The 12,234-nt window shown below is 42.2% G+C and overlaps 1 protein-coding gene across 1 annotated transcript in view; it reads left to right on the top strand.

The window, feature by feature from the left end:
• The window catches only part of aacs (acetoacetyl-CoA synthetase), a 33,325-nt gene continuing 21,091 nt past the window's right edge, over positions 1-12,234 (top strand). The window contains exons 1-8 of the mRNA XM_061070790.1: positions 1-255; positions 1,596-1,699; positions 2,541-2,661; positions 3,991-4,104; positions 7,462-7,559; positions 7,957-8,071; positions 8,451-8,532; positions 8,638-8,791. Coding sequence (XP_060926773.1) covers positions 123-255; positions 1,596-1,699; positions 2,541-2,661; positions 3,991-4,104; positions 7,462-7,559; positions 7,957-8,071; positions 8,451-8,532; positions 8,638-8,791 — 921 coding nt within the window. The 5' untranslated portion in view covers positions 1-122. The remainder of the gene's footprint in view (positions 256-1,595; positions 1,700-2,540; positions 2,662-3,990; positions 4,105-7,461; positions 7,560-7,956; positions 8,072-8,450; positions 8,533-8,637; positions 8,792-12,234) is intronic.

Here is a 12,234-nt window from a genome sequence, read left to right as displayed (position 1 = left end):
TTCGCAGCCGAGCCGCTGAGCCCGACCGGACCCCAGCCCTCCCAGCCCCCCGCCGGTGCACCCAGTCAGCCCCCCACAGCCCCACACAGCAAGCCGGCCAGCAGCAGCTCCACCCGGCCAACATGTCCAAAGAGGGAAAGAGCGAGAGGATCATGGAGGCGGAGGGCAAGGTGCTGTGGTACCCGGACTCCAAGAGGAACACGAGGATGGACACGTTCCGGACGCAGGTCAACGGGAACCACGGGCTGAATCTGGGTGAGGAGCAGGAGGAGGAGGAGGGAGGAGAGGGTTAATCCTCAGGGAACCATGACAGTAGTCCCTGCATCTGTCTGCACATGTTGTCCCGCAGATACGTTTCCTCTGAATTACCTCAGTTCACATCAGAGGAGGAAAGTAGCTGTGTGTGAGTCTGCAGCTCCTGTGGATGAATCTGCTCCAGCTCAGCTGCCAGACGGTGACGACAGACTGTGACTGTCTGTGTGATAACACGTCAGTTCAGGGAGGAATGCTGAAGAGCTCGGTCTGCAGGACAATGGATGAATAGAGAGAAAGAGAAAGAGGAAGAGAAGGAGGAAGAGATGTACATGATTGGGGACAGTAGTGGATTAGGATTATTCTAAATTGGAAGCTGAAAGGGGCCTGAATTCACTTAAGAGGGGCCAATTATATATTCCTTATTCCTGCAGAAGTTATACGTAAACATGCAATATATGAATGCAAGGAAATATGAATAATAATACAATGTAAAACTGAATGTATTCACTGTATAAAGTGTAATTTGGTGCACATGAGACACTGGAGTACAGACAGAAATTAGTAGTTGCCCAGAGAAAACTCACTTCCACATATCATTGAATATATTTTATCACTTTTGTCAAGCACATCGTGAACTTCAAAATGTGAAGATTGAAAACTATTGAACAATTTGTCATATTAGCTGTTAGTATTGTAAGTGAGTTAGTGAGCAGTTGTTGTTTAAAGACATTTATCAGAACAGGGGCCTTTCAGGGGCCAGTGCCCCCTGACCCCGCCCCTTGATCTGCCCCTGCTGAGGGAGGAGAGTAGAGACAGACAGGTGTGGCAGATGTGTGAGTGTATCTGTTGAAATAGTAAGATGAGGACAAAAAATATAAATTTAAAATGTAACATCAGCCAATATCAATAATTATCCAAATAAAGGTCACATTATTATTTAACATTTTTCTATTATAAACATTCAGAGGAAACTTTCAGTGGAAAATTCAACTTTAACATCTTAGTTTCTTATAAGTGGAGAATTTAAATATGCAAATAGGGTGGAGAGAAAACAGCAGCGGCTGATTTCATTCAACCGAGAGGACTTTTGTCATAAATCTTCCATCCTGTTGTGAAGATTATCAGACAATCTCACGTTTGCTGAGTTCAAGATCCTAGATTGTAGGATTTTTCTTTGCCTTTCGGTTTCGTTGTTGATTTGTTATTCGTGAAACATGATGTCATTCACATGGAGGTCATCTGCAGCAATTTGTCATTTTATGTTTGAGCAGTTTAGACACAACAGCCGGTTAGTAATTTGTTATTAATCCGTAGTAATTGGTGACTTTCTTTCCCTCCAGCTAACTACAGCGACCTGTACCAGTGGTCGGTGGACAGCTACCCAGAGTTCTGGGCGGAGGTGTGGAGCTTCTGTGGAGTCGTCAGCTCCAAACCGTACGAGGAGGTGAGTCCAGCCGGTCTCTGCTGCTACAACGTGATCGTAGAAGTAGAAAGGTTTGAAATTAAAACTGAGCAAATTAATCTGCACTAATGTCTAACCCTCAAACTCATTTTATTTTCAACCTTTGACTCTATTGAAAGATGGGCAGCTTGACTGCTCCTAGTATTGTGTGGTTGCTGGCAGCAGCTTAGGTCATAAACCCTGACTCCTCCCTGTTGGTGGACAGGACACGGACGTGATTGGTCGTAAACAGTCAAAAACGCCCCTTTTATGTGCAGGCGCTCGTATATTTATGAGAATAATCCTGGTCATTAATCAATGATGTAACCTCTTCATGTTGCTTAAAACCAGGATGTAACCACTGCAGTGAGTGTGTGTGTGATAAAAAAAGATGACTGATGTTTTCATATCGCACCTTGTTCTCTACACACCCCTTCAGTACACAAGGAGAACACGTTCCACGTCACACGCTGGCCCCAGATTTCCACTGCACACACTCGTCTAACACATTTAATCCTTTGGTAGGTTTGCAGCAGCAGCAGATCCCGGATGGAGGAAAGGGAGACGTTGTTACCATGACGCACAATGTGGGCGAGACTATTAAATCCCAATGTTGCCATGGATTTTCATGAAAAATTGTGTTTTTTGCGAATGTTTTTGATGCAAGCACAGAGAAATCTGTAAGTTACACGTGACGCATAGCAAAGCATGTGTGAAAAATAACAACAAATTAAAGGAAAAGGCGATTTGATTATTTGCTGGCTGCATCACCGAAGCCTGAAACACCACAGCCAGATCAGTGTCATCGGTTTGACTCTCCTCTGTGTGTCCTTGTGTCTACCAGGTGGTGGACGTATCCAAGCGGATCTCAGATGTTCCAGAGTGGTTTAAAGGGGCTCGGCTGAACTACACTGAGAACCTGCTCAAACATGCAGACCAGGACAAAGTGGCTCTCTACGCTGCAAGTGAGTTTATGGAGTGATATGGTACTGATAAAAGTAATAATCAGTGATAAGTGTAAAAGTGGTGCTCCTGTTTCCTGAATCTTGGTTGTGTTGTTTCTATGCACGGATCACGTTAACACACAACACACACACACACACACACACACACACACAAACACACACACACATTCTTAATATCAGATAACACAGGATTATCCTTCTTGAACACACCTTCAAACACTGCAACCATGCAGAACCAGTTTTATTGGCTGAGTAATGTTGGTTTTATAGATTCAATGCTGATATTTAGAGAGAAGGGCATTCTATTGTTGTTGTTCTAATATTATGCATCTGATTAAAAGAAAAAGGAAATGTGGCCGTGGCTCAAGGGGAAGAGAGGGTCCAGTAGGTTGGTGGCTTGAACCCCTTATACATATATTCAACATTTTTAAGTTTCCTTGAGCAAGGCACTGAATGGCTGCACGGACAGTGTATGAATGCTGGGTGATGAGAAAAGTTGTGTCTTGAAGTGTGTTTTGTGCTTTGAGTCTTCGATAATACTGGAAAAGTGCTATATAAATTATTTATAATTATTTAACATTATCATATTATAACATATTATAAAATATTTCCAAGAATATAACATGCATTGTCTCTGGAAGTCAGTAACTGTGAGTGTTAACACGTTTGCTTTCTGTGATTGTGTTTCAACCCCCGAGTCACACAGGTCGGGTTTACTGTACTTTATTCCATCCTCAGAATTTACATTTCCAAATCAAGCAGAATCAAAGTCCAACAGATTTGAGAGAAGAGTGTTGAAGATGCGTTTGAGAGCAGAATCGTGAGCGTCTGGGTTCATACGTCTCTTTGTTATCACAACTGATGCTTCCTGCTCTAGCTCTGGCTGTCACATACTAATGGACATGGAGGACCCTTCATCATTGCAAGATGCTTGTATAAGGGAGAGTGAGCTCCTGCACACAATCTACCTCAGGAGCTGGAATGTAATTATGGGATGGCCCATTTGTCACAATGCTGTGGAGCCTCTTTGAATCTCAGTTAACCGTTGCTTACAGAGACAATGGGGCCGTTGCTGCCTGTGGCGTCTGTCCCTCCACACAGTCTGTCTCCATTTGTGTCTCACCGGTTTTTCTTTAGTCTTCGCTGTGGTTTTAACATTTCATTTGCATTGTCACAAACACTATTTACAAAGTAGGTACACTAAATCTAAAACGTCCAAACCAATCAAAACATATCTAGATATCTTCGGTTAACGGAGTCCTTTCTCGAGTTGTGTGTATTCATCTCTGCTTCTGTGTCTCTCTCTCTCTCTCTGTGTCCGTCTTTCAGGCGAAGCGAATGACGAGATCCAGAAGGTGACGTTTGGGGAGCTGAGGCGTGACGTGGCCGTGTTCGCTGCAGCCATGAGGAAGATGGGCATCCAGCCTGGAGACAGGGTTGTAGGTGAGTCTCAGAGTTATAACCACAGAGTATGGAATAACAGGGGAGGGCATTTTATGTATCTATATTACATATAACCTATTTAACAATAGACACTTGGAGGCCCAGCATTTCCTGTGTGCTGGTAAAGCTACAATCATTCCTGCTCCTCTCCTGACCTCTTCATCATCCAATCCTTTTATTTGTAGCCTGTTGCAGAATAGTTTGGAAATTGGCTTTTCTCCTCCTTTAGCTCAGTGTGCACTCAGGAGGAGGAGGACTGGTTCACTTGACACAAGTCGGCTCTGTATGAATGTCAGCGTTGACTTTTTTCAAAGTTAATATTTGTCTTTCTGCAAGTCAGCACAGTAAAGAGTAGTCATATACACATCCCATCATTCACACTGAGCAGGGCAGCGAGTGCAGCGGCGGCTTGGTCGTGTACATTTCCACTCGCCATTCTGTGATCCGTACATTTACAGAAAGAACATTCAAATGTCAAACTTATCTCTGTCTCGTTGCCACACTTGTTGCTGGATATTGAGCTGTTATCAGGAGTTGCGTTACTCTGGGGTTGTCAAACAAAAGTATCTCAGACCTCTGAACTGAACCATTTGTCAAACAGACTCTTGAAAAGTGAAAATTTTTGTTTAAAATCAGCTGATCACAAAAGACACAGCCATACCAAAGATTACTGACTGAACAGAGGTTTTATCTGTTTATTCATTTAATTCATCTATTTATTATTAAGTGTCCTTAAAAGTATCTTAATCAATAAAGTTTAATCTTACAACATTTAAATTCAGTAGATCTAGATCTGTGTTTGGATCTGCACCAAATTTCAATGTCTGAATTTGTTTTAAATTAAGATTCATGAATTATTCTGCATCCGCCCCCTGAGCCTGATTTGACCAAAATTATCTGTTTTTCCTTGGGCCACACACTCCCACTAACCCTTTTTAAATTGAGTATTTTTTGCGTAATTCAGACGGAAACATAACCTCCATGGTTATTTCAACAAAGAAAAGGAGAAGAGTTGATATTTAATATAAGATAGTTCTTTGTTGCTTGTTATGAGGACAGGTGTCAGACATATGAGTCTTATCTGTCCACTTCTCTGTTTCATATTCTGTCTGTGCCGTTTCTCCAGCTGTGACGCAGAGAAGTGCATCGAGCTGTTTGTGCTCTGTCAGTATCGGAGGCTTCAGTTGCACCGAGGTTGTCGAACAGCAGCATCTCCGATTTCTGAGACTATCTTTCTTTGAGGAATTTGTTCTGTTGCTGCTCACGCTGGATTTAAACAAGCATTTGGTTTTTCATACTTTCTCACGCCGTGATAAATTAACAGATAACAAGCACAGTAGTTCAGAGATTACAGAAAATATTAGTGGATTTGAAAATATATATTTGAATACAGAAGAAAATCTGAGCTACATCAGGTGTCAGCTCACACATTCACCTCGGTGACAGAAATCTGGCAGTTTGAAAGAGCTGGTTTCAAACTTGAAATATGGAAAACTAACCGAAACTTGGGTTCGGATATTTTCGGCACTTTTCTTCTTGAACATGTGAAGAACGCAGCAGGAGACTGTCTGGCGTCTGGGTCGAGCACGCAAGAGGGAGGACATGATGAAAACATTCCCCTTGCAAATCACACGTTTTAGTTTTCCTCACAAATACTCCGCCTTCCACCCACATCCCTGAAAGCTTTCAAACCTTGTTATGTTTCCAACTTTACGTCTTTGTCGATGTCTTCTACGTGTGACATCTCTTTTTCATCCTAAGACTTCAATCGCATGTTAGAAACGTCATGAATCATCAGGTCTACGAATTTTCTGTTTCTTGCTTTGTTATTCTCACTGGGGAAAATCTGACATTTGCATTCTCATATACAGCCCCTCTTGAAAACCTCAGGAAAAAGCCCAGAGTGCAATGCATTGTCTGAAAGCAGCTACATTCAGTGGCTCTTGTATGTTCCTATATCAGTTTCCTATACCTTTTTATTTTGAAGCCGCAGTGGGACTAACATCTATGGCTGCCACTCACAAGCTCATATTGAGCCACTCTCCAGGAGTGACCAGGATGAGAATGAAAGCCCAGAAGAAAGATGTATGTCACTGCAGGGAAATCCATTAGCTAAATGACTTAAGCTCTGTAGGAATCTCATTAGAAAGACGGGACGCATGGAGGGAGGGACAGAAAGGGGGAGCGGGCTAGAGAAACAACCGAGAGAGAGAGAGAGAGAAGGGGATTGATAATCAGCTGTTTCCTTTAAACAACATGTATATCTAAACTCAAATCTGTGTGTGTGTGTGTTTTATTGAGTGTCCTCACTCGTGTGTGAGAGACAGTGACGTCCTCTTCCTCGAGGTCGTAGCTTAATTGTCGTGTCAGTGTCTGTAATCCAGGAGATGTATAAGCACTTAGCTGATGAAGCCCGCCGAGCTTTATAGTAGAACATGAGCCAACCCAACACACACACACACACACACACACACACACACACACACACACACACACACACACACACACACACACACACACACACACACACACACACACACACACACACACACACACACACACACACACACACACACACACGTATTCTCTTTTCCATGCACTCTACACTTCCATCGCTCTTCTCCTTGTTCTTGACATCTTCGACGATCCCCTGTTACCAAGCTGATAGACGTCACTGTTCATCCTCTGGGGAATGCATATTCTTTTAAGGGTGTGTCATTAAAACATAGTGTGTGCAACCACAGCCGCACTGGTGACTCATACAAATGTGCAACCAGTCACATAAACTGTGGCAGCGTTGCAACATGAGATAATACGCAAACAACAAATTGTTTAAATAACGGAAATTACACTAGAGCCAATATGGATTTTTCACAGCTGATTATACATATTCAAATAAATGTCAATGATTCTTAAGATGTCACCATCAAACCCTTATAACCTGTAAAACTTTGACTAAAAAAACATATAACGACCAATATATATAACTTAAATTTAGAAAAAAATAAACATGCAATGCAATGTTTATTCTGTTAAATACTTTGTCATATCAGCATATATCATAATGGCCGATAGTATTTTTGAGCAACGTTAAACCATGATCACTACTGTGCAGACTCTGACCTCACACACACAACATGGTGGCTCCTGTATTCGGGATGTTTTGGCTTCATTTTTGCACAGCTGGAGAAAGTGTGGGGATGTGTCGTCCATCTTAATAAACATTCTACGGATTACAAGAAAAATCTGCCTAACGAAAAACTTATAAATACAGATGTCTGTCGTAGATTTTAGTAGATATTTTGTTATGTATGTTCTTTTTTTAACGTTTTCCTTTTTCCTCTCGCCTGACTCTAGGCTACCTACCCAATGGTGTCCATGCAGTGGAGGCCATGTTGGCCGCCGCCAGCATCGGAGCCGTGTGGAGCTCCACGTCTGTCGACTTTGGCGTCAACGTAAGACTCGTTCCATCCTCGTGGATTCATGGTTGTGGCAGAACAGACCATTATACAAAACAAACAAAGGAAGTGAATGAGGTGGTGGTGACTGATCATATGTGGGGTGGAACAGGACAGGGAAGGATTGTGTGATGTGGATGAGTGAGCGTGAATAACTTCATCCTGCAGCAGCTCCTTCATCAATGGTCCCTCTGTCATCATGCTGTGTGTTTCTGTTGTGCTACTGCCCCCATCTGGCAGATTGGAATCCTGTGAATGTCATCAAATTATTTTTATTCTCTCATTCCCTGGAGAGATTAAGCAAACTTTGAGGCTTTTCTGTTGTTGTAATTATTTGCTCACATTTTTTACTTGTCATCAGTTTTCAGTCTCTGTCTCTTTTTCTCTGTTTCAGGGCGTCCTTGACAGGTTTTCCCAAATCCAGCCCAAACTCATCTTCTCTGTGTCTGCCGTGGTTTACAACGGCAAAACACACGACCACATGGAAAAGCTGATCAGTGTCGTCAAAGGTTGTCAACCACATTTACTAATAGACTGACAATTATCTTTATTTTAATTGTTTTTTGTTTTATTCTGTTTAATAACAGATACATTTAGTTTCTCCTTCTGATGGATGTAAAATCGGATATAGAGGTCAGAATATGAACAGAGACCATATAAGACATTTGCCTGAGTAAAGTAAAGCTGTAATGGAATTTCTGCTAAATAGTAGAAAGCGAAAACACAAGAAGAAGAAGTAGATTTACTGTTTTACAAGGGATTAATGAAATAATACAAAACAGATGCTTGAAAGTTGCACAGAACGAATCTGCTTCCACAGGAATATCTACTGCAGTTAATTTACAGTGAGTTCCACTAACTCAGCCTCTCTTCCTCTCTGACCTCCAGGTTTGCCTGACCTGAAGAAAGTGGTTGTCATCCCCTATGCTCGCTCCAAACACGAGACTGACCTCTCCAAGATCCCCAACAGGTGAGAGTCCGTGGATACATCTACACTCTCAGGATTTTATTATTTACATGACAGAGAGCAGGTCAGATATACATTTATTCTCCTTTTTCTTGACTGTCTCCGTAGTGTTTTTATAGACGATTTCTTGGCGTCCGGACGAGGTGACGGTGGCCAGTTTCCTCAGCTGGAGTTTGAGCAGCTTCCGTTCAATCATCCTCTGTACATCATGTACTCGTCTGGAACCACAGGGGCTCCTAAATGCATGGTGCATTCTGCTGGGGTAAGCAAATCACTGGCTCTCATCAACCCATAGTTTATAAACTCTGCATCACTCCACATGAAATACACCTGAAAGGAAATGAGCTTTAGAGTTATGCCAGAATTTAATAATAAAATGCTCTCGTTGAGGGGACATCAGCTCCTATGTGAGCACCTTTAGACTGTATAATTAAATGATGAGTAGATTACATTGATCTCCAACCTCTACTTTACAAAGAGATACACCAGGGTCTAAATAAGGACCATTCATTCAGTATCAACTATCTAGTACCACAGAGAGTAGATCATTTCTGCTATTAAAATAAGCTGAGGCTATACTATGAAAAAATTAAGATCAACATTAAACATGGCTTGTGTTCTAGATGCTGGATCAGATATTGTCATTAGATGGCTGTACAGAGCTGACCGCACAGAGCTGGTCAGTAACTCTGTGTGCAGCAGGGAGATAAAATATTTGGCTGGATGTTATAAACTTGATTGCAAAATAAATGAAACCACTAATTTAGAAGTTTTATCCCACCATGTGCCAATAAGGAGAAAAACATGTTTTTAAGTCACAGTTTGTGCTCAGCGTGATTTATGGTCGGGCCTGTTAAGAAGCTGATATCGGAGAGAGGACACCGGGCCGGTGCCAGTGACGGAGCGAGGAGCCAAATCAGAACCGAGACGGGTTTGAGAACGGATCGTTAACTGGTCCACACTCACCATTAGAGGGCAGTAAAGCACCATCAAATCTCAATAAAGAAGAAGAACCTAACTTAAAGTTGGGATAATGTCCATTTGAAAGAAATCACATCGGACAGAATCCAGCTGCGTTGCCAGTTCTTCTTTTAAATAAATTTACTTTTAAAGTCATTATATCTCAAATTTGAGGGTTGAGGGACTGTTTTATATAAATGGACGGCGTGTCTCCTCCCACTGTCCAGACATGAAGCCAAGATAACCCGGATATGAACACCATAATCTTGCGCAGTTTGAACCAGAGTACCACAGTAGCACTGAAGGGATAAAGCCGTGGTAATTAAGTCACAAAGTATCAAATTAAAAACAAACTCTACAGAAACATTAACATTTAACGTGATGATAAAAAGTGCCTTAAATGATAGAAAATCATTGAACGTATATTTTGACTTTTAAATGTCCCTTCCACTAACATAGAGGAAGTGAGATTCATATACAGCGGCCAGCCACAAGGTGGCGATCAAGATCAGGCAGACATATGAGTTCACGTCTATCTTTATATAAAGCATCTTTACTACTGCTGCTTTTGCTTGTGTTTTCTCAAAGCTCCTCCCATAGCGAGAGATGTCAATGCTTCCTACTTTCAGACCAGAAATTCTGAACCCGTTCTACATTAAACACCAACAGCAGCACTACGTGCATGGAAAAGGGCTACATGGCTATTTCGGGAGGAAGGGTTCACACCTCAGTGTTAGTTAAAGCCCTTTCACGTAATTTTCTCTCTAAGTGAAGTAACACATAACTGTTAATCAGAGATGAGCCCTTGTTGTTGTAGATTTGAGGTTCTTTTAGGAGACTTAGGCTGCCTTGAGTCGCTCCGGGTTTAATCTCCCAAGTCCTCTGACGTAAATTTCTCTGACGTGTTAAAAGCTGCTCTTTCCTGGAAGTGGGTAGATTTTGTCTCCGTTCAATATCTGTGTGATAGTTTAATTGAAGGAGGGAAGGAAGTGGAGTCCCTGGGTCCATAAACAAGCTGAATGTCCCCACTGTGAACTCTTTAATGGCTCTGAGGCCAAACTACACAGAAAATGGTGCATTGCACATCCTAAAAAGAAAAACGAGTTGGCCCATGGGTTGTCCTGTGTTCTAGTTTGAATTTGTGTAATGGTAAATGAAAAAACGATTTCTTACTGACCCATAAGTGTTAGTCAGACCCCAGCTGTTTCACACACATGCACACACACACACACGCACGCACACACAAACACATTCTGGTCACATCTGTCTCTGCAGAGTTGGCCTATATTGACAGTTTGATTTGCAGTGCACAACATTTATATGAATACAGATAAACAGAAGGTGACACTGTTACATGATCTCCAGAGAATGTCTGTGAACATATTAAATGCAGACATTAACAACAATAGGAAAATGTCCAGAGCATTCAGACGAGGGGCGGGACCTGAACGTTGAGGTAGTGCAGACAGGACATGGCGTATTAATTCTACTGTTTTCTTTCCAAGTTGACATCTTGGTCAGCGTCTTCTAGGTTTATTTTCATCCTCAGATACTTTTATCCTCTCAATTATTCAATTTGATGATGTGACAGTTGTTGATGGAGCTCTTTTCATCCAGATTCTATCATATTTAGTTAGTATAATTCCTTTTTGAAAGGGGACTGAATCAGATAAAACCAACAGGTTATTAAAATCATTCTCAGTATTACTTATCAGCCTTTTACTTTAAATGACTCTCCACCACAAGATGGCAGCAGACCTCCGTCCACCCATCCACACATCCCTGAAAGTTATTCTCTCTCAGAGGAGGGCTACATGTCACATCTGAGTGCGGTAGAGTGTTGGATGAATGTGTGATTTCAAAAGGACCACTGCACTTTGAAGGCTAAGGCACTCGACGTTCACAAACAGGTTAACACACATAAACAGATGCATTCACACGTTTCCACAAAGCAGCCGTTCTGCCTCCGTTTCCCTTCATTCGTTCTTTCACCGTCATTTTCTGTCTCAACTTGCATGTGTTCGCTCCCTTTCATCCCACTTAGTCCTTTTTTTTTTTCCCAGACGCTCATTAGGTTCATTTCCCTTCTTGATTTATTTTCTCCCCTATCGTCTCTTTCGTTCTTCCTTCCTATCCTTGTATTTTATATTCTTTTTCTTTCCTCCCTCCCTTATCGTCTTTCTCCATCTCTTTCTTTTTTTTCTGTTTTTTGTGACCCATCCTTCTCCCCATGCCGCGGATAATTGGACAGTAATGTGTCGGTGAAAACATTTCACATTGTGGCGCTGGCGGTCCTCTCTGGCTCCACCAATTAGCCGCGGCGCCGTTGTGCTCTCTGCTTTGTTACGGCTCTGTTAACATGCTGTCAGCAGCGCGATGGCACAACCCGCTGGACGGGCATGGCAGCTGAGTCCTGCCAAAGATTATATGCACTAGCGTGCACACAAAGTACACGGACCAGCGGTTTATGTGAACAGCAAAGTACACGTAGGCTCAAAACTTAAGCACACACACACACACACACCCACACACTCGTACAGTTCATACTCCACACCAACAATAACAACCTTTCCAATTGTGATGGGTTAGTGACGGTGGGAGAGAAGCCACACTTACCCTGAATTGCCCATTATTGTTGGACAGAGATCTTCTGTGTGTAGCTGCCGTGGATAGAAGGCTTCACCTGTGCAGCCGAATGAAGAAGCATGACAATATGTCTGGAAAAAACATTCTAATTCTAAGATT

The sequence above is a fragment of the Limanda limanda genome, chromosome 5 (assembly GCF_963576545.1).
Source record: "Limanda limanda chromosome 5, fLimLim1.1, whole genome shotgun sequence".
Lineage (NCBI taxonomy): Eukaryota > Metazoa > Chordata > Actinopteri > Pleuronectiformes > Pleuronectidae > Limanda > Limanda limanda.
This window is presented reverse-complemented; position numbering and strand designations above follow the sequence as displayed.